Source organism: Mustela putorius, unplaced genomic scaffold (assembly GCF_011764305.1).
Source record: "Mustela putorius furo isolate JIRA1106 unplaced genomic scaffold, ASM1176430v1.1 tig00003909_pilon_pilon_pilon, whole genome shotgun sequence".
Taxonomy (NCBI): domain Eukaryota; kingdom Metazoa; phylum Chordata; class Mammalia; order Carnivora; family Mustelidae; genus Mustela; species Mustela putorius.
Window position 1 is genome coordinate 26,285,494 of NW_025422057.1, and position 20,996 is coordinate 26,306,489.

General features: G+C 51.2%; 2 protein-coding genes across 12 annotated transcripts in view; one reads left to right on the forward strand and one right to left on the reverse strand.

The window, feature by feature from the left end:
* GBF1 (golgi brefeldin A resistant guanine nucleotide exchange factor 1) overlaps positions 1 to 5,397 on the reverse strand; it is a 126,360-nt gene extending 120,963 nt beyond the window's left edge. For 6 of the 11 annotated variants that reach the window (XM_045068921.1, XM_004749404.3, XM_004749402.3 and 3 more), the window contains exon 1: positions 5,135 to 5,396. The gene's annotated coding sequence lies outside the window, so the exon portion shown is untranslated. Of the gene's footprint in view, positions 1 to 5,134 lie in introns of all 11 variants that reach the window. The other 5 variants (XM_013054600.1, XM_013054597.1, XM_045068920.1 and 2 more) reach the window with 1 other exon arrangement.
* Positions 5,398 to 9,659: 4,262 nt separating this feature from the next.
* PITX3 (paired like homeodomain 3) lies at positions 9,660 to 20,930 on the forward strand. Its single transcript, XM_004749407.3, has 4 exons — positions 9,660 to 9,912; positions 18,746 to 18,875; positions 19,051 to 19,253; positions 19,826 to 20,930. Exons 2-4 carry the CDS (start codon positions 18,758 to 18,760, stop codon positions 20,411 to 20,413), a joined length of 909 nt encoding a protein of 302 aa, XP_004749464.1. The 5' UTR covers positions 9,660 to 9,912; positions 18,746 to 18,757; the 3' UTR covers positions 20,414 to 20,930.
* Positions 20,931 to 20,996: the final 66 nt, after the last annotated feature.

Here is a 20,996-nt window from a genome sequence, read left to right on the forward strand (position 1 = left end):
TACCATCTTTACCATCTTAGCCAAGTTTCTTAGCCTTTTGAGCCCCAGTTTACAATGTTCCATTGCAAAATGAAGACAGTATCTCCTCATCTGTTTGTTGTGAGGCTCCATAAGAAGACTGTAAAGCACTTTGCATGGTATCAGCACTATTTAAACCTCCAAAAAATAGCTGTTATTATAATGCCTGCTCAGGGCACCTGGGTGGCTCAGTTAGTTAAAGCCTCTGCCTTCAGCTCAGGTCATAATCCTGGGGTCCTGAGATCAAGCCCCACATCAGGCTCTCTGCTCAGCGGGGAGCCTGCTTCCCCTTCTCTCTCTCTGCCTGTCTCTGCCTACTTGTGATCTCTGTCTGTCAAATAAATAAATAAAATAGGGCACCTGGGTGGCTCAGTGGGTTAAAGCCTCTGCCTCCAGCTCAGGTCATGATCCCAAGGTCCTAGGATGGAGCCCCGCGTCGGGCTCTCTGTGTGGCAGGGAGCCTGCTTCCTCCTCTCTCTCTCTGCCTGCCTCTCTGCCTACTTGTGATCTCTGTCTGTCAAAAAAATAAATGTTTTTAATAAATAAATAAACACTAAAAAATATAATGCCTGCTCTTTGAGATCCTCTCTAGCTAACCCACTCCCCCCCAGAGTATTAGTAGTCCTTTCTGTCATCACATTACACTCTACATAGCTCTAAAGAACTGATACTGATTTATAATTATTCATTTAGTCTGTCTCTCCCATGAGTCTATAGGCATCTCAGGAAGACACCACGATTTGTTCACCTTTTTATCCCCAATGCCTATAAGATAAATGATAAATACTGGAGGAGCAAATGCACAAATGGATGAACTAACATCAAAGACTGACTCTCAATATAGGGCAGCTCATTTCCAGCGCCTGTTAGGAACAACGACTTCATAGAAGTCAAGGATTTTAAGGCAGGCAGGCAAGCCTTCTTTCTGCATCCCCTATGTGTTTCTCTATCAGAAGTTACACAGGCTACTCTACAAACAAAAAGAGCCCACATTACCCACCAGTCTATTTTATTTTAACATCTATTTTCATGAAGTCTAAAATCCATGTCTACATTTCTTCTCAGAAATATGTAATTCTTGGGCACCTGTGTGGCTCAGTCAGTTAAGTGTCTGCCTTCAGCTCAGATTCTGATCTGTGGGTCCTGGGACGGAGCCCTGAGTTAGGCTCTCTGCTCAGTGGGGAGTCGGCTTCTTCCTTTCCCTTTGCCCCTCCCCCAACGTGTGTGTGTGTGTGTGTGTGTGTGTGTGTTTTCTCTCTCAAATAAATAAAATCTTTAAAAAAAAAAACAAAAACTTGTCCTTATCTAATAAGAAATTAGATTCTCCAAAGGAAAAGACTGCTTCATGGTGCTTTGGTGTCTAATACAGAGCTATGCAAACCAAGAAAACTGATGGGCTTTCTGAGAGGACAGAAGCTAAATGACCCTCAACTGGCCCTTCCAAGATTTATCTTCACTCAATCTCTCAAATATTCCAGAGAAGCACTAAAGATACAGCTTGAAAGATTCCCAGAGCTTGCCAAGGAATATAACAGTTCTGTGCTAATAAAACATAGACAGCGACCAAGAATTACTGAATTAGTAAACAACTTACTGGATCAAGAAATTTACCCAAAGGGTGGAGGTAAGTGAAAGTCAAACCAGAAAAGAGTTGGTGCCCTGACAGGCCACGAGTAGAAAATCAGGTGTATAATAATGAGGTGACCAGTGTACCTCAGGTCCGCCATGACAACTCCTCCCTCTATGGAGATTCTGAGTCCATCCCAAGTGATATACAAGGTGAGCCACTAAAATATGTCCAAAGATGTCCTCTGGAGGACAGCTTGGAGATGAAAATGAAGAATGAAACCATGCTTCTTTTTCTCATTCATCTTTTAACCACTCACAGAACCCAAAGTGACAACTAAGGGTGACAGTTTACAGAGTAGGACAAAGATAAAAAGTTAGCCTGTGTGATGATTCATAGAGAACTACAGTGATTAAATCTCATAGGGATGTCCGTCTTACCTATCAGGGGTCATCATCCACCGATGATGGATAGAATCCAATCCACAGACATATTTGTTCTATCTGGAAAAGCTTTTTAAAGACTTTAACTAGACTTTAACTAGCCAAGAGTTTAAAACACAATGATCTGAATTTTAAGTTTCTCCTGAAAAATGGGAAGACTGGTCATACTGTGCCCACATGCCAGTAACAACAGTCCCTGCAAATACATTCGTACAGTCCTAATACATTCGTACCTGGCTTACTTTGCTCATTTACATTATCTGCCTTTTTTTTACAAGCTTTTTTAAGCTTGTAATCCTTGGTTTATGTGATGGCAACAAATCATTACATCCACGATCACTTCCATTATGACTGGGGCTCCAAATCAACAGACGCTCTATTATGTTTTCATTTAATTAAACAACTGCTGTTGAATATACTGAAATATAGAAAAAGAACAATAAAAGCTAAACAGCTGCCAATTATATTTACACCAGCCTTCCCAGCCTGATGGTAAAACAAACCTCCCTTTCTCCCTTCAACTCAACTTCACCATTATCCCAACAGAATCATTCTAATCAGTCACACTGAACCACAGGGAGAGACTGTGATCAGTCAACAGAAGTGGCAAACAAAGACAAGGATGATCCTTCCAGAGAATACTGTATAAATACAGTGTGTCTCCTTAAAAGCAGAAACTGCATCTTTTGCCTCTCTAGCTGCCCACACTAGCCAGTCTAAGTATCCCATCAATGAAATTATTGTCTAAAAGTGGCAGTCATCCTGCATTCTGGAACGTGAAATAGTAGTGAAACTCTGAGTACTACGAGTTCAACTGGGATTGGTGCCCAGCTACTCACAAGGAAAGGTATCTACAACCTGAGCTGCCAGTGAGCCAATAAGCATCACTGTCAAGATTAGAAGGCACTGTCTACAGTCACCTCTGAAATATAGCTCAAATTCAAGTCTTGAAGGAAGAACAAATTTTCTTTTCTTTTTTTAATTGAAGTATGGTTGACATGCAAAAAAAGAACAAATTTTCTGATTTGGGTGAGGATGGGAGGTGAAAAACTATTCCAACCTAGAAAATGACTTTTTGGTAAAGAAAGGAGAAATCTTTGATGCCTGAGTCACTTCCAGGCCCAACTGAAAAGACGCTGGATTGGTCACACCATCTACTCAAAGACTAGATTGCACACTATGCAAAGTCTATCAACTCAACAAGGCTCAAAAGGGCACATCAACCCAGGCAAGAAAGACAGGTTCATCAAACCTGGATACTTCCTAGGCTATATCATTTCACAAGCCACTTTCTATTTTTGGGGTTTTTTTGTAGAAATTCTGCAACTTAGATCAGCAAGTTAAAATACAAACTTATTTCCTGGATCATTTCCATCCCACTTATCTAAAATCAATAAATATTGGGGTGCCTGGGTGGCTCAGTGGGTTAAGCCGCTGCCTTCAGCTCAGGTCATGATCTCAGGGTCCTGGGATCGAGTCCCGCATCGGGCTCTCTGCTCAGCAGGGAGCCTGCTTCCCTCTCTCTCTCTCTGCCTGCCTCTCCATCTACTTGTGATTTCTCTCTGTCAAATAAATAAATAAAATAAAATCCTTTTAAAAAAAATAAATAAATAAAATAAATAAATACAAACAATGCTATCCCCCACCAACACACACACACACACACACAATTTCAGGAGAGCAGAGGGCATTAGGTAAGAAGAAACAAGTTTAGTCACTGTCAATACTATACAGTTTTTCCCTCTAACACAATGAGGTTTTGATCTTCCTTGTCACTACCTCACCATGCAAAGTCCTGACTGCCAAGGCCAGACCAAGGCACAAGCCAGGACCACACACTACAACTAAGCCCAGGTCCAGATAACACTTTTTGAGAGTCCATTACTTCCCAAAGGCATTAGGTTGACACCGCTTATCCCTAGCTCATGCTCCAGGTAGGCCATTGCACATATATGCTACTGCTTTTAAGAAGTGGGTGTAAGTTAAACAGAGCAATCCCTAAACAGACCTTTCTATTTGTATCCTTCAGAGGGCCCAGAGAAGTGCCTTATATACCTGAATTAATGGCATAAAAACTTCTTTGTTGTGAGCTAAAAAACACTATTTACACTATTCCTCATTTCTGAAGGCACTCTTTACCCTTGGGGAATTTTACAGTTTTACAATACAACAGTTTATCAAAGGTTACCACAGTGCCATAAACTTCTTGGAGTTAAACTCCTCCATCATTCACTCTGCTGCCCTGACCCTACCACTTGTAAATTAGCTGAACATCTTTCATGACCTTTTTTTCACCAATACTCAAATCCCTCTCTGTTCTCAGCCAAATATATCATAACAAAGTGGCTCCCTTGTGATTAAACATCGCTTGAGGCCAAATGAAGAAAACACCTTGGGGGGAAATGCCAACCAAAACATACACCAGAAGAGAGTATCTGTAAAAGACTGTGTAATGGAAGAAACAGCCTCAGAAGGTTAAGTCCAGTGTTGACATACAGACCCAGACTGGCAGCTGAGCTGCCCCAGAAGTGGAAAGTCTTCTCTTAGCCCAGGTCTCCATAAGAATGGCCTCAATCCTTCCACACCTCTTCTCACTACCTGAGTCTAAGTTGCACTAGTTCATCATCCAGTGATAATAAAGCAGTTCAGTTGTACTAAGGAGGCAGTCACACCGAAGTGGACGCTGTACAGGATCTGCAGAGACCTCATTTCTAAGGTTTAAAAATCAATCCTAAAAAGCAGATCCAATGTTCTTTAGGTTTGCTTTGAGCTTTTGAGGACTGGGCTCTTTAGGAAACAGAAAGCTCTAGAAGAGGGGAGCTAAAGGCTAGGTGAAGCCTAAGAATACAGGAAGAAAGATTCGGGCACCCGAAAAGGATCATAAGGCAGAGATGAAGTCGCCCCTCCGGCCGCAGGGGCCTGACCTTTGCCCCTCTGCATGCCTCCCAGTTCTCTCCGACAACAATCTCTTCCTGTTTAATTATTGTCCCTGCGTTCTTAAGCCACCCGGCTCGTCCAACGTAAGGGCCCGCCTCCCCTCATTCCCTACGGCGATGTCAGGGCTGCCTTCAAGACACTGGAACTCTTAAGAAGAGACTTCGCTGACCTGTCAGCGGATCCAAAATGGCGGGCCTAGTCCCAGGACCCGCAGCCGCTGCTCATGTCCAGCCCGGGCCCCGAAGGCGTCTTTAAGCGACTCTCCCGGCTCTGGTGGCGGATGGGAGAAGGGAAGGAGCCCGCTTCCTGGAAGTTGAGGCCGAAGTCAGGGACCGCACAGTCGGCCAGGAAGACTCGGCCGGAACGGGCGGTGGAGCCGGCTACCTTCCCTGTCAGCTCACTGACGTGGTAACTAGCCTCAGTCTAGCCCGCTGCCTGGTAACTGCGCGAGCCCTTGCAAGCACAGCCAATCATAATTTTGTATCGTGAGAAGTGACATTCCAGCTACCCAATAGAAAAAGGAAGTTGGCTTCGGGGGGCAGGTACAGCCTAAGAAGGCGAGATTACAAGGGACAGAAAAGGGTAGGTAGGGGACAACCAACGGATACGGGGATTCTCTGAGTGACAGTTATAAAAGCCAATAAAAATGAGAAATTTCTGTTGCGCGGTTAGAGAGGTGGAGTTAGGTAGAGTTCGGTTGCAGTGCGCGGTTTAGCTGTGGCTGCTGGGCATTATGGGGAGCAAAGCCACGATTTGCTGGAAAGGGGGCGGGGTCCGTTTTGAGAGCGTGAGCGGGCGACCCTGCTCCCCTGCCCACCACCTGCAACCACCTATCAAAGTCATCTAGGCCAATATCTTGCCCCTTGAGGGATCACTTCCTTTCTAGGCAGCTCTAGGTTCTTTTCGTCCTAGAACCAGTCCTTCAATCTATTCCAACCTCCCCTCCTCCATCCTACCATCTGCCTGCCGTATTTGGCTTGTCATTAATGTGTCTGTCCCATCCCAACGGTTTCTGTGTCTTGTACCCATTCGTATCATCCACAAATAGAGAAAAATGAGAGGAAACAGTAATCTTAAATATCTAATCCAGTCCTCAATTTACAGAGCAGGAAACCGAGTCCCCGTGTGCAAAGATGGCCCCCCGCGTTCACATAGCTAGTTAATAGCAGAGCAGAGGGACAAATCCAGATGTCCTCACCCTCAGTCCAGCTCTCCTTTTCACTGCCTCTATCAGGCTGTGACTCCCAACTCTGCTCCTCATACTAAGCTTTGGACGTTCCTTATTTGCCTGGAAAAAAGCTAACCATAGGGGTTAGTCAACATCATCAGTAACAGGAAACTTAAGACTTTCCTGTTTGGCTTGGAAATGCTAAGAGACCTAAGGGCTAGATGCCCAGCCCAATATTCACTCCTCTCCCCCAATTGTCTATCCCCTTGCAAGAGATGATAGAGATTGCCAGGATAGAATTACCTAGAAGTCAGAGTGTGTGGGAAGAAGACAGGTGGGTTTTCTCCTTGCTGATTGAGTGGTGGAATTCTCAGCCTATCTGCTGGGATAGAGCCCAGGTGTCCAGATAGACTTGAAGAGACTGCTTAGGGAGTGGAAAAAGATACCGACTTTCTCCCCATTTCTTCCCATTTATGGATGACCCAAATCCAGAGAAACCCCATACCTAACCCCATAGGAATGTGGGAATGGTCTAGATTCCTCTAAATTGAAGAACCCATAAGTCTGAACATCAGACCAGAAGAACTCCTCAACAGTTCCCTGCACCTGCACATTGGGCTCCTGAACTCTGGGTCCAGCTTGGGGTTCTTGCCACTTTCAACCAAAGAGAGTCAGAGGAAGAAAAGACCACCTTAGCACCTCTTTCCACAGTATGTCTGAACCATTGCCATTTCCATTTGAAAACTGGGATTTGGTTTTCTGGGCCCGTCTCAGATTGAGCCAACTGGAAAATCCTAAGTGGACCAAAACTCCCTGTCTTCCTCATCTCCACTCTCATATACCTTCAAAAATTAATCAACCCCAAAGCATGAATGGTTGGGGGGCCTGGCTGGCTCTATCAATGAAGCATGTAACTCTAGATCTCGGGGTTATGAATTCAAGCCCCACATTGGATGTAGAGATTACTTAAAAATAAAATCTTGTAAAAAATAAAAAATTTTAGGGGCACCTGGGTGGCTCAGTGGGTTAAAGCCTCTGCCTTTGGCTCAGGTCATGATCTCAGGGTCCTGGGATCGAGCCCCGCATGGGGCTCTCTGTGAGGCAGGGAGCCTGCTTCCTCCTCTCTCTCTGCCTGCCTCTCTGCCTACTTGTGATCTCTCTGTCTCTGTCAAGTAAATAAATAAAAATTAAAAAAAAAATTTAAAAAGCATGAATGGGATTGTGTTAGAAATGAGGACATGAAAGTTGAACATGGGGGCGCCTGGGTGGCTCAGTGAGTTAAAGCCTCTGCCTTTGGCTCAGGTCATGATCCCAGGGTCCTGGGATCAGCCCTGCATCGGGCTCTCTGCTCTGCAGGGAGCCTGCTTCCTCCCCACCCCCCATCCTGCCCCGCTTGCTTCTCTGCCTACTTGTGATTTCTCTCTCTCTGTCAAATAAATAAAATCTTTGAAAAAAAAAGAGGGACATCTGGGTGGCTCAGTTGGTTAAGCAGCTGCCTTCAGCTCAGGTCATCATCCCAGCGTCATGGGATCAAGTCCCACATCGGGCTCCTTGTTCCACAGGGAGCCTGCTTCTCCCTCTGACTCTGCCTGCCACTCTGTCTGCCTGTGCTTGCTCTTACTCGCTCTCTCTCTGACAAATAAATTTTAAAAAAAAAAAGAAAGAAAGAAAAGAAAGTTGAACATGCCCATCATCTTACCAGGCAGAACATCTCCCTCTTAGATTTCAGTATTGAGTCCTCCATTATGCCTAGGAATAGAAGTATGGGGAAAACCTGGTACTTGCCCTCCTCCATTTTAGCATCATAGAAGACATCTCTTCAGTATGGTGGATGGGATAATAGAAGGTATGTGTAAGAGTGTTGTGGGAGCAAGAAGCTAGACATCTGGCTATCTTGGAAGTTCAGGAAAAGTTTCTCAGAGAAAATGAAACCTGATTAGAGCATAGAAAAATGAGTAGGAGTTGGCAAGATGAAGACTTGAAATATGTTACTGTCAGAAGAAAGGCCAGAGACATGCAGGAAACCACTCCAAAATTAGAGATTAAGACATGGTCAGGTCCAGGCAGCTCTTCCTGCCCATGGGTCCTGTCCCTGTGCTTTAACAAAAACAAAACGGAAAAAGAAAACAAAACAAAACAAAACAAAAGACAGGGCCAGGTGCTGAAAGTTTTGTATGCCAGGCTAGGGAGTTTAGCCTTTAACCTGAAAATCAAGAGCCATTTAAGGGCAGAGACATGACTGGTCCGATTTCCTTAAGGAGCATACTATGTTATAGGGCTAGGGCCCTCAGAATCACTCAACCTACCCAGCCTGACTCCACATGTTCCTCGGGACAACTGCCCTGTTCTTGCAACTCCCTAGCTAGCAAGCACCAAGGCCATACTTTGCCCACAGGATTTAACTTGGTATCACCAGGGAGATGCCAGCCCTCTTTTTTTTTTTTTTTTAAGATTTTATTTATTTGACAGAGAGAGATCACGAGTAGACAGAGAGGCAGGCAGAGAGAGAGAGAGGGAAGCCGACTCCCTGCTGAGCAGAAAGCCGGATGCGGGGCTTGATCCTAGGACCCTGAGATCATGACCCGAGAGGAAGGCAGCGGCTCAACCCACAGAACCACCCAGGTGCCCCGATGCCAGCCCTCTTAAAGCTGGGAGAGCATACCGGGGCAAAGCCAAAGGTGCAGACTAACAGGTGAACCACCCAGACCTGAGTGCCCAACCTAAGTCCTGACAGGGAGAGTTTCCTTTAATTCTGAGGGGTAAAAGGGAGTAGAGGGCGTGATAGTTGTTGGTCAAGGTCAAACTCGGTGATGGTGGCAGGGTTAGAATGTTGGTAGTAGGGTTAGAATGACTCTTTGGTTTGCCTCATTGGAAACCCTGCTTTGTCCATGAAGCTGCCTTACTTGGAAGAGAGGAAAGGTTGGGGTTAGGGGGGAGACAGCCGAGAAGAGAAAGAAAGATGTGAAGAACAAGAGCACAGAAAAAGATACATTAGTCTTTCAAAGTGACAGGAGGGAGGAGAGGGACAAACAGCAAGAGCAAGCGGCGGAGGAGAAAGAAGAGGAAAGAAAGGCAAGATGTGGGAGGACTGGAGCACAGACAAAAGCGCGGAGAGACAGCGACAAGTGGAGAAAATCTGCGAAACGTGAGCGGCAGCAAAGCGTTGAAACCCGGTGGCCTCTCCCGGACAGTGCGTCTTCCAGGCGCCCCGGCTGCCCTATCCCCCGGCACCACTGCACATCGCTCAGAGTGGCGGCCTGGTCCCAGTTCTCCGGGGCCACCAGGGCCTATACTCTCGCCCTCTGGATACTTGCTTTGCTCCGCCAAAACGCTCTTGCTCCGCGAAGTTTCAGCCACGTGGGGAGGGGCGTGGCCCAGATGCTGAGGCGTGCCTTCGATTGGCCAAGGGGCGGGTTTCTTGGCGGCGCGCCGGCCGGACTCCTCCTCCAAAGGCGGGGCCTGAAAATTCACAGCTGGAAAGGGTGGAGCCCGGGCGGCGCAGCTGGAAGGGGGCGGGGCCCGACGCTCCAGGCTTGCCGCGGCGGGCTGGGGGCGCCCTGGGCTGCCATAAAGTGAATGGGCGCCGGCGGGGGGTGGCAGTCCGCCGCGAGGCTCACCCTCTCTCTCTGCGAGTCCGAGAGCGCCGGAGCAGAGCGGCGGCCCGGGCGCAGGGGGGCGGCCCCCACCCCGGCCGGGTGCCCGGCCCCTGGCCCCTGCCTGCCCTCCAGACTGCCGCCGCCGCCGCCGCTGCCGGGAGTCTGCCTGTTGCAGGACTCACTGTGAGTGCTCGACCGTGCGGGGACAGGGGCTCATGGGGACGAGGGGCCACGACCGAACTTCGGGATCCCCAAAACAGGACCTGGGTGGCTGAACTGGGGAACGGTGCCTGGGGAACGGGTCTAGACTGGGAGGGCGTACTGCAGAACCGGGGCCGGGACTTAGGAAAACGAAAACTCAGCGTCGGGACTCGGGGGACAGACAAGAGGGAGACTCAAGGGATCCAGAAGGGAAGCCGGAGACATGAAGCCAGGACAGGAGCTCCGCGAAGCAAGGAGTAGAGTGGGGAAATCATTACCAGAAAGCGCCCTGGAATTCGGAGGTGCGGAGCAGGCAGCCAGGGAGCGGAAGGGGTTGCCGAGGCCCTGGCCAGCGGGGGGAGCTGGCGGCGACCGCACAGCGTGAGGGCAGTTGGCCGCTCCGAACGCCCCTCGCCCAGGGCTCAGATTCTAGGGGCTGCGAGCAGGGGTGAGTCTGGTCGCACAAGCTTCTCTTCCCCGCCGCTTCGCAGTTTGGATAGGAGCCGTGTTGTGGAAGCCTGGCAGCGACCGGGTCAGATGGCCGCTGTGCGGGCGGCAGGGCCGAAGCGGGGTTAGCCCTAGTGACTAGGCGGCTGGGCTGGCATGTCGGGCTTGGGGTGTCAGGGTTCGGATGGGTCTCGGCCTGGAGCCGCATGGAATTGGACGGAATGTCCGCAGCGCGCGGGGCTCAGAGCGGACAGAATGTCCGGGGAGGCTAGGTGGGTCTCTCCGGAGCAGGCGCTGTGTCGAGCAAAGGCGGACAGAATGTCCCTGGCCGAGTGGCATGTCTATGTACCGGGCCGCGCCTTGTCCGGCTGCGTGTGCAGTGGGGTTCGCTGTGGTGGGTCGCCTCAAATGCCGGCTCACACTTTGCAAACTACTTTCTGCTTCTAGGGGCTGCGGGATGGGGGTGAGAGGGTGCTGGGAGCACCCGAGTGAGAGTAAAGGCCTGGCCTTGGAGTGCGGTGGCGCTGGAGGACATTCTCTCTCCAACCCAGACTAGATCTGAGCATCACCCCCCACATCCAGAATCCAAATTTGAGGAGAGAAAGCCAATGGCAGGACGGCTAGTAGAAGACAAGGGAAGCGGGAAATGAACCACAAGGGCAAGGGGAGGGTAAGGAGGACTCCAACACAAGCCTCCTTGACAGCTTCCGTTTCCTCACAAACTCTCAGAGTCAGTCCCTAATTCCAAAACAGCTGATCAGACAGCCCTGGACTCCTACCTGGTTGTCAGCAGGCTAAAGGCTCCTTCCAGGAGCCCAGGCCCGAAGAGAAAACTGCAGCCCTTTAGCAAAGCAAACCCTGTGGTTTTATTTCCCTCTTGGCTCTCTCAACCCCACCAGTCCCAACACCACCCTGATGGCTGAGAGGAAGGAGGAAGGACATACATGGAATCCAGATTCTGGGGTCAACATGGGGCCTAGAGGGCCCTCCAAGACTGGTTGGGAAGGATGTCTCAGCCCTACCCAACTGTCCCTTTTGTTTTCTCTGTAACTGGGAAAGAGCCCTGATTCCTTTGGACCCATACAGTGACCACCCACGGTGACCCCAACTCTTTAACCAGAGCCCAATTAAGCTAAAGGGAACAGAGAAAAGAAGAGAGAACTTTCCCAGTCTGTGCAAGTGAGCAAAAAACTGGGATGGGGACTGAGTTTTCATGAGATAAATGCAAGCTGATGCATTTAGCAATCAGTAATCTAAACAAGTGGGTCTCAAACTCTCAACCTCCACCCATGAAGAATATGTAATATGTATTCCCCACACTCTCACCTCCATTCCTCGGTTTTAAAGTTTGCTTTTTCAACCTTTTTTTGGTCCTTGCCTCCCTTTGATAAATATAAAGTTATGCCCCAATTACTCTCACCATATTCTAATACATTTTTCAGGCACTTGTGCTCCCATCACCTTTAAAAAAATCACTGAAATTATGAGTGAAATGAAAGTCTCTGAGTCAGGAAAGGAATAGGGAAGGCATTTGCAGATGGTTCCCTGAAGACCTTAGCCCAAAGTTCTGCATTTGTCAAAAAGGCCAAAAAGCAATGGCATTATAACGAAGACGAGTGGAAACAAAAGACAGAACTTTCTCCCATCCTTGCATAAAACCATGTGGCTGAGTGCATGCCGAGTCACTGGATTTTGGGGAGAATGTTATGGACCTAAAGAAGGGTCAGAGAATGATCCATAGAATGGGGAGTCAGGGGCTGCTAGAGAGAGCAAACTTCAAAGTTTAGGCCTCTGGAAGGTGAAATAAGATGGAAGTCCACAAATAATGGAAGGCCTAGATAAACAGATGTGTTTGCTCCCCAAATCCTGAAATGGGAGATGAGGGGGCCTCGTAGAACTGGAGGGATGCAGGCTCAAGATGGATAGGAAAATGAACCTTGGCACACAGTGGGCGGCAAACTTTCAGAGCTCCTTTCCAGAGGGGAGGTAGAGGCAGGAAGTGGAAATGGAATTCTTCAGGGCTTGGGAGGATCCGTGCATGTCAGAACCACAAACAGCTGCTGGGGTAGAGGGGGCATGGCATGGAAAGAGCTCAGACCCTGGTTTTAGGAGAACTGGATTCGAATCTCTTCAATCTGTGTCACCTTGGACAAATTTATCTTCTTAGAGGTGAAATGAGGATGGATATTCCTACTACCTGAGGTGGCTGTAAGAGTTAAATGAAATAATGTCTTTGAAAACACTTTGCAAATGGAGAAGCACCACAGAAGTAAGAAGCATTATTGCTATTATTATGATGCCCAAACCATGTAGGTCCCCTGTAACCCCATTTTGCTTGGAAGGATGGGGTCTCAAGTCTTAGAGAAGCCCAATAGCACCCTTGATCCAGACATGGGAAGAGTCTCAATGACAGATGGAACACCCTATACCAAGCTTCCAATGCCAGCTATTACCCCTGCACCTCTCCAAGAAGAGTTCTAAGGAGCTCCCCTAATGCTTAACTCCAAATATTCTGATCTGATGTCTGCCTGCCTCCTGATCAAGGATGTGAATATGGGCCTGGCACACAGCCCAGGAGGGGAAAGGCGGGCAGGCTGGAGCTGAGCTGGGGATAGGCATGAGAGAAGGACAGAGCCACCCAAATCTTTTCTTCTCCATTCGCTCCAAATGATGCATCCTAGAGTGTGGGGAGGAAGAAGGCAGCTAATCTGAAAGATCCATTAGGTCCTGAGCTTTGGGATTATCTGGAGTGTCTAGCCCATGGTCATGGGCAGGGACCCATGATGAGGATGATGGGAACAGAAAGGGAAAAAAGATAGACAGTGGGGGGAGTGAAAACTGCTCTTAAAATTCTCTCCCTTCCTCCATTGTCCTCCTCAACACCTTCTTTACATTTTTCAGTTACGTTCCCTCTTTCCCACCTTTCCCCTGCCCAATCCATTCTGCTCACCACAGCCAAATAAAGGTCCCAGAGATGCTGTTCTTATGTTTCTATCCTTCCTACAAGCCTCCAGTGACTCCCACTGCTTGGAGTACTGCTTCTCAAAAAAGGAGGAATGAGGAGAGCAGGCAGCGCAGGACTAGAAGGGCCATGACGTTGCAGGCTAAATGTGGCCCATCTTCCTGGTGCGATGATGTCACTTGAAGACGTCACTTAAAGATGTGGAGAGGAAAACTTTATATATTTTTTAAGATTATTTATTTATTTATTTGACAGAGATCACAAGTAGGCAGAGAGGCAGGCAGAGAGAGAGAAGGAAGCAGGCTCCCTGCTGAGCGGAGAGTCCAATGTGGGGCTCGATTCTAGGACCCTGAGACCATGACCTGAGCCAAAGGCAGAGGCTTTAACCTACTGAGCCACTCAGGCACCCCGAGAAAACTTTATTTTTATATCAAAATGACTACACTTAAGCATGGAATAGAATACAAAACTTGCTTCAATTTTTAACATAAGGCTGGAGATCTCAAAGAAATTTCATACTGGTGGCAGCTGCTTGAGGTCGTGCTCCCAGTTTCCCTGAGGGATGTTCTTTCTTACTGGTCTTGGTGGGGGGGGGTTGATGGAAAAGCTGGAGATGCTCTAGCTTAGACTTTATCAAACCTGAAGCACCACCCCTTGCCCTTCTCTGGAGGCCCCCTCAACCTGACCTGTTTCCTCTGATGCTCTCCCATTGACCACACCGAGACCCTGGCCACATTAGACTGCCTGTTGCCCTTGGAACCTCCTAGCTCATTCTCAGTAGTGCCCTATTATTTAGAAGCCTCTGCTCCTTCTCTGCCTCCCCAGTTCCCAGCTCTGCCATGTGCTACATTCTCTGAGCCCCATAACTTGATACCACCTTACATGGGCTTCTGTCTCTTTGACCTCCCCCCAGTGTGAGAATTAGGCCTACTTAGCCCATCATTGGCTATCCTGTTTGCCTCCCCAGACTGTAGGCTCCTAGAAATTGGGATCTGTGCCTTACCATCCTTAGGGGGATCTGTCCTGGCACCTAACACTTGCTGAAGGAAAGAAGGAAGGAAGGCGAATGGTGGGTGTGGGGGACCATTTCTCTGATCCCTAATTTACCCCTTGCTAAATTAACTCCATCAAATCATCGCTGCCTCCGCTCGAGTCTTAGGGTTTCCTCTTGGGTCTGTGACCTTTGTCTACAGCTGTCTGATTTGCTCACATGTGCTCACGGCAGCTCAGCAGACCAGACAGGTTGGGTCCTCAGCATCCCTAATGAACTGAAGGGCCTTACTTCAAACGCAGGTTTCCAGCTGGGCACCACGCTAGCTAAGGACCCTGGCTTATATTCTTTTACCAACTTGCTACTTGCTGAACTGAGCCACAGTGCCACAACTCTATCCCTTCCATCTTCCAGGGTTTTCTCCCATCTCAGTGCTGGGGTACGCCTCCTGACCGAGCATCATCATTGCAACTGCTTGGGGGCTCTCTGGCGGCGGCCCTGATTTGCCCCTTTGGTGTCAGGGCGAAAGTGGGTACCCGTGGCTGTTGTCTTCTTGCCATGAGCTTGGGTCACTTAGAAACCATGACCTCCTCTCTCTGACCTCTCTAACCTGGGATAACCTGTGCTCTCCACTTCAATATATCTTGAATATTTTGTTTTCGCTGTGGTCCACTATAGGCTTCCTGTAATCCCAGGCTGTGTTTCAGAATCAGAGCACACCTGCAGGTCCTTTCTTCTTCCCAGGGTAGGACTTGTCACCCTAACAGTGTGGAGCCTCACCCCTATACCCCCGGTAGGGTGTGTCAGGGAGGCTGGAGGGGGGACCAGCAGCCCCTCCCAGAGCTGGACTTAACATCCCTCTGATCTCCTGACTCTCTCTGGTCCTGCCTGGTATTTCCTACCAGCATCCAATCCTGTAGCTTCCAGACCTACTGCTTGTCCCCATCCACCCAAGTGAGGAGAAGCCCCTGGCCTCAGTCCCAACTCCCCAGCTTCCTGACCTCTAACAGTTTGGGGGAGCTTAATCCTCAGCCAGCCTGTCTCCAGCTCAGACAACAGCCTGGCGCCCCCAGCCTTTGCCTGGCTAGCCCACCCGGACGCGAGTCTGCGGGAGGCCTGTGCCCCCGCTGTCTAGCTCTCTGTTGCCTGCCTGGCTGTAGTGTTCTTGCCTTGTCAGTTTCACAGGCAGGACTCTTCTTGGCCTCCACCCCTCTTTCCACTAGTCCCACACCAGTCAAGAGCCTGAAGGTTTCCTTCTTCCCTTTACCAGTGGCTCTTGGCTTCGGTTACTCTGCCCATTTTGCTGTTACTTTATTGGCTGGGCCCTCCTTTATGTTCAGGGTGGAGTATTCACAACACACCTTTGCATCCCACTCTCAAATCCAGCATACCTGCCTTTTTTTCACCAAAGGAAATCTTCAGTGGGTGATACAGGGTCTCGGAAGGTAAACTCAAGCAAGGGCAGAGACAAGGATGACATCTAATTTACCACTCTATCCTCAGTGCCTTACTCAATGCCCAGCTCATAGATGGCACCAGAGACATCTGTTCCGTGAATGGCGGGGGGCAGGGAAGCAACTTGGATAGAGTTTTGTCCCCTTTCATCTTTACATTATGTGTTTTTTTTTTTTTTTAAGCCTTCTAACAGTACTAAAGGTAGGTAGGGGAGGGGAGTATGATCTCCATTTTAGAGATGACGAAATATGTCCAGAGAGGTAAAGTACTTTGCCAAGAACAAAGAGCTAGTAAGTTGGGGAGCCAGGACATGGACCCAGATCTTTTGTCCCCAAACCTAATTTCTTCTAGCTATTCCAGATTGTTTTCCTATGAGGGTCCTGGGCAGTTTCCACCCTCTACTTCCAAGCCATCCTCTTCCCTCAGACTTCTCCCCACCCAGCGAAACAGACTCTATACTCTGGGGAGTATAGACTTCTCCCCTGGCCCCTTAGGCCTCCTCCTCCCTTACAGAGTCCTTAGTTCTGGGACTGAGATCTGAGGTTCAGAGGGGCCAGGAAGGAGGGGGGAGTGGAGAGTAATGGCGAGCTCCAAAACAGCCAAGGCAGCTGTCCCTGTCACAGAGAGAGGAGACTGTGTGACGGTGTGGGTCTGTCTGCCTGAATGTGGGAGCGCATGTGTGGGAGAGTATGTGTTTGTGTGCCTCTAACTCCAAGTCCAAGTGCTTATTTTGTCTGAGTGGGGGCTCGTGTGTGTCTGCATGTGTGTCTGTCTGTCTCTGGAAATACACGGCCTGAACTCTGCTTTCTCGGCCTCATCTCTTGCTCTGGCCCTTATCTCTCTTCACCCTGCCTCCTTCTGCTGCAATGGAGGGTGAAACGGAGACACAGGTATGGAATGCTGGGGGAAGGGGAGTTTGGAATACTGGAGTTCTGGAGCCAAGGCCGACTGGAAAGACAAACGGCACTGGTGGGATTTAATTTTCCCTACAGGTGAACCGAATCGTCCCTCTTTTCCCAGCGGTGTTGTTCCCATGGCCTCTGGAGAAGCCAGGGGGATAGCTTGCCTTTTGAGAGCACCTCGGGTATAAAGTAAGAGGAGATTTCAGAGCCCCCCTTTTCCCAGCCCTCAGTTCTAAGCCTTTTGAGCTCTTTGGGAAGAACTACTAGTCAAGGTTGCCACAGGTCTCACCCAAGGGTATCTCCCTTCTCTCAGAGCATCCCTGGGCCAGCCCCAAGCCTCTGACTCCTGACCTCAGACCTGGAAGGGAGGGGAGCTGAGTATCCCTCACCCCTAGCCTGACTTCTCTCCTTCCCTGTTCCCTTCAGTCCTCCCTCTCCAACCTCGGAAAAAGTCCAAGTCTAGACCCCACCCCTTTCCCTGCAAACAGAACAGGGGCTGACTGCTTCTCAACCTCCTGCCTTGACCTCTGTTGCACCCCCAGTCTCGTTTGAGAGGTTGGGGGGGCAGCTGTCCTCCTTCAGCTGGTTGACGGGTGCATTTCCATGTGCAAATACAGGCCGCTGCCCATCTGTGCCTCCCAGAGTGAGGCTCCTTATAAATTCAGAACAGCCAAGTGACACACATCTCAATCTAGGCTAATCCGCCACATTAATGCCACCCTGCACAGCCTGGATCAAGTCCCTGTTAATGGAGAGACAGATGGACCCCTCCTACCCAGCTCTTCACCCCTGTTCCTCTGTCTCTAACCTCCTTTGGTTCTCCTCTGACCCAGAGGTGTCTGTCCAGACTTCAGAGCCTCACTAGTGCCCCTTTCTCTTCCTCCCACCAGGGGGTGCTTGGGAGAGCCAGCAGCAAGGGAGAGCCTGCTGGGGAGACTTGGAGAGGGACCTGAGCCATCTCCTGGGCCATGTCAAGCACGGTTTGGGATAGGGAATAAGGGCGGGAAGGTGGCTTTAAGAAGCTCACATTTGCTCCTGGGAGCAGGGAGGTAGGAGTGCTGGTGGAGGCTCTAGTAGGAGTGTGATGTGTGTCTGCACAGACACAGAGGCAGACGAGGCCAGGACACCTAGGGATTTTCAAACTTGTTTTTGATCCTGGAACCCTTTCTTCAAATGCTGTCTCTCTAGAAAGTATAAACAAAACAGGCCAAAGCAGGACTGCCCTGGTTGAAGCAAACCCATGCAAGGCCAAGCTAGGCTTCTATCCCTGAGGCTGGCCCCAAGTTCCAGTCCTTGAGGGGATTTCTGAGTAGGGCCCCCAGGAACACAGTTTGAAAAAGCAAATGAATAAAAAGCAGTAGCTTAAGAGTTTCCCAGACCTGGTTCAGATCCCAGCTTCACCATGCACAAGCTCTGTGAGCTTAGTGGTAACTTCAAGTCTGTTCCCTCACCTGAACAAGGGTGATATTTAAGATAGATGCATTGTTGTGAGGAGAGAAATAATGAGGCAAAGGCCCATAGTAAGTATTCATAAATAATAGCAGTGATTATCCGTATGCCAGACATATTGGGCCTGGTTCAAAAATCAAATCTGTCCCACGGGAGAGTAACAGAGGTTTGGGCTGTGTTCAGGTGTGATCAGCTGAGGGGCAGGTGTGAGTTTGTGGGGATACTGGACATACATGTGAGAAGGAACCAAAGTTTTGGAAGATGTGGTGTGCAATTGCATGGTTTTCCATGCAATAGCATCGTTTTCCTTAGTGGATTCAAGAAGTGTCTATTGCACACCAACTGGGCCCCAGGCAGAGTTCTAGCTAGGTGCCCAGCAGTGAACAAAATACAGTCTGTGTGCATGTCTGTGCATAATGCCCCTGAGAATACCCCCTTCTCCCCTTAGGCTGCTGTTTCCCTATTCTGTCCTAGGATACCCCACAGAGGGGTAGCTTTATGTCGGTAGCTGAGAAAGGGGCAGTGAAGTTGAGGGGAAACACTACTGGGAACCAGTTAACTGCGAGATTTTATCCCCATCCACCTGATCCGTGTCCTGTCTCCTTCCAGAGTCCTCCCTCCATGGAGTTCGGCCTGCTCAGCGAGGCGGAGGCCCGGAGCCCGGCCCTCTCGCTGTCAGATGCGGGCACTCCCCACCCACCCCTCCCTGAACACAGCTGCAAGGGCCAAGAGCACAGCGGTGAGCGCACCCCCTACCGGGGGTAGGGGAGATAACAGTTCAATCCCTCCTGGGGGTGACATCTGGCCGTGGGGGAAGGCCGGGTGGGAGTGAGCGGTCAGTGGAGGAGGTCCTGGAGCCACAGAATCCGCGCAGGCCTGGGCACCCTGTGACCTGCCCCCACCTCGGCCCCCAGACTCGGAGAAGGCCTCGGCTTCGCTGCCCGGCGGCTCCCCCGAAGATAGCTCGCTGAAGAAGAAGCAGCGGCGGCAGCGCACCCACTTCACCAGCCAGCAGCTGCAGGAGCTGGAGGCGACCTTCCAGAGGAACCGCTACCCCGACATGAGCACGCGCGAAGAGATCGCGGTGTGGACCAACCTCACCGAGGCCCGCGTGCGGGTACGGCCCTCCCAAACCTGAGCCCTCCACTACACGCCCGCCCCTGCCCACCCCCCAACCCCCGCCCACCTTCCCCCTCCAGCCCGGGCCTCCTTCTCAGCCGCCGCTCAGCTAGCAGCCCTGGAGGCCTCAGCCGGCGCTCCCTCCCGGATTGCCTACCCTCGGCCCCACACCCGACGGGCCCCTGCCTCGGTCTGCTGCCCTGCACAGCCTCCTTTGCACCAGCCTCCGGCCTCTGCTCCACTTCCATCCACCCTGTCGCCCCAGGCCGCTAGTTCCTTCTCCCACAGCACTGTCTCCCGTGCTCGTCTTCACTCTTCTTTGTCTCCATCCTACGTGCCCCAGCCCCAGACCCTATCGCCCTGACTCAGTCCTGTCGCCCACTCCTGTTCTCAGCACCCGGACTCGGTGCGCTCCTTCCACGCCCAGCTTGGCTGCCCCACTTCCGTTTCGTTTCTCTTCGGCACGGTCCCGGCCCGAACTCCGGGCTCTGGGATCCTGCCGCAGCCGCGCGGACCTGGGCCGGCCCCCGCCCGGCTCCGGCCCTGACACCCTTTCTCCAACGCCCGCAGGTGTGGTTCAAGAACCGGCGCGCCAAGTGGCGGAAGCGCGAGCGCAGCCAGCAGGCGGAGCTGTGCAAGGGGGGCTTCGCCGCGCCACTCGGGGGGCTGGTGCCGCCCTACGAGGAGGTGTACCCCGGCTACTCGTACGGCAATTGGCCACCCAAGGCGCTCGGCCCGCCGCTCGCTGCAAAGACCTTCCCGTTCGCCTTCAACTCGGTTAATGTGGGGCCTCTGGCTTCGCAGCCCGTCTTCTCGCCACCCAGCTCCATCGCCGCCTCCATGGTGCCCTCGGCCGCAGCCGCCCCGGGCGCCGTGCCAGGGCCCGGGGCTCTGCAGGGCCTGGGCGGGGGGCCCCCCGGGCTGGCTCCCGCCGCAGTGTCCTCCGGGGCAGTGTCCTGCCCTTACGCCTCGGCCGCTGCAGCCGCAGCTGCAGCCGCCTCCTCCCCCTACGTATATCGGGACCCGTGTAACTCGAGTCTGGCCAGCCTGAGGCTCAAGGCCAAACAGCACGCCTCTTTCAGCTATCCCGCCGTGCCCGGGCCACCCCCGGCCGCCAACCTCAGTCCGTGCCAGTACGCCGTGGAACGGCCTGTATGAATGGCCCGGTCCGTCTACCATCCCCGAGGGCGGGGGCGAGAATTCACAGCCTCCCCCGACTGGGGTCCTCTTGACTGGCTTGCGCCTACCCCGGGGTCTGAGAGGGGTGCTGGGGCAGCTCGGGGAGGGAGTCGCGGCCAGCTCAGGAGAGAGACTACCCCCTGCCGACCCTGAGGGTGGACTGGGCTCTACACACAGTCCACACCCCTGGGACTAAGGCCAGGAACAGGGACCAGTTCCCCGGGGGCCAACTGACCCTTGGCCCACCCCGCCTTCTCCAGACTCCCCTCCCCCATTTTCAAAGATAAACGAAATAAACGTGCGCGGACTGCCAAAGGCCTGATGATTCAGAATTGCGGTTGAGCTCCCGCCCCTCATGCTACCCCATGTCTAAAGGAGTGCACAGGAAAGAAGTGAGGCCCGGGCTTCTAGGGCTTCAGTCCCCTCTCAGCTGCCAGCACCGGGATGGGGCAGCTGGGAGATTCCTGGAGCAATGTGGGGCACGTGCCCTGCGTGCGAATATATAAGTGTGGTTTAGGGACTGGCTACTTGGCAGGCGTTGGCCAAAACTGGTGCTGAGGCG

Coding starts and splice junctions, on each gene's coding strand:
- PITX3 (XM_004749407.3), top strand. CDS start 18,758: ATGGAGTTCGGCCTGCTCAGCGAGGCGGAGGCCCGGAGCCCGGCCCTC. Junction 18,876..19,050: donor CAAGGGCCAAGAGCACAGCG/GTGAGCGCACCC, acceptor CTCGGCCCCCAG/ACTCGGAGAAGGCCTCGGCT. Junction 19,254..19,825: donor TCACCGAGGCCCGCGTGCGG/GTACGGCCCTCC, acceptor CAACGCCCGCAG/GTGTGGTTCAAGAACCGGCG.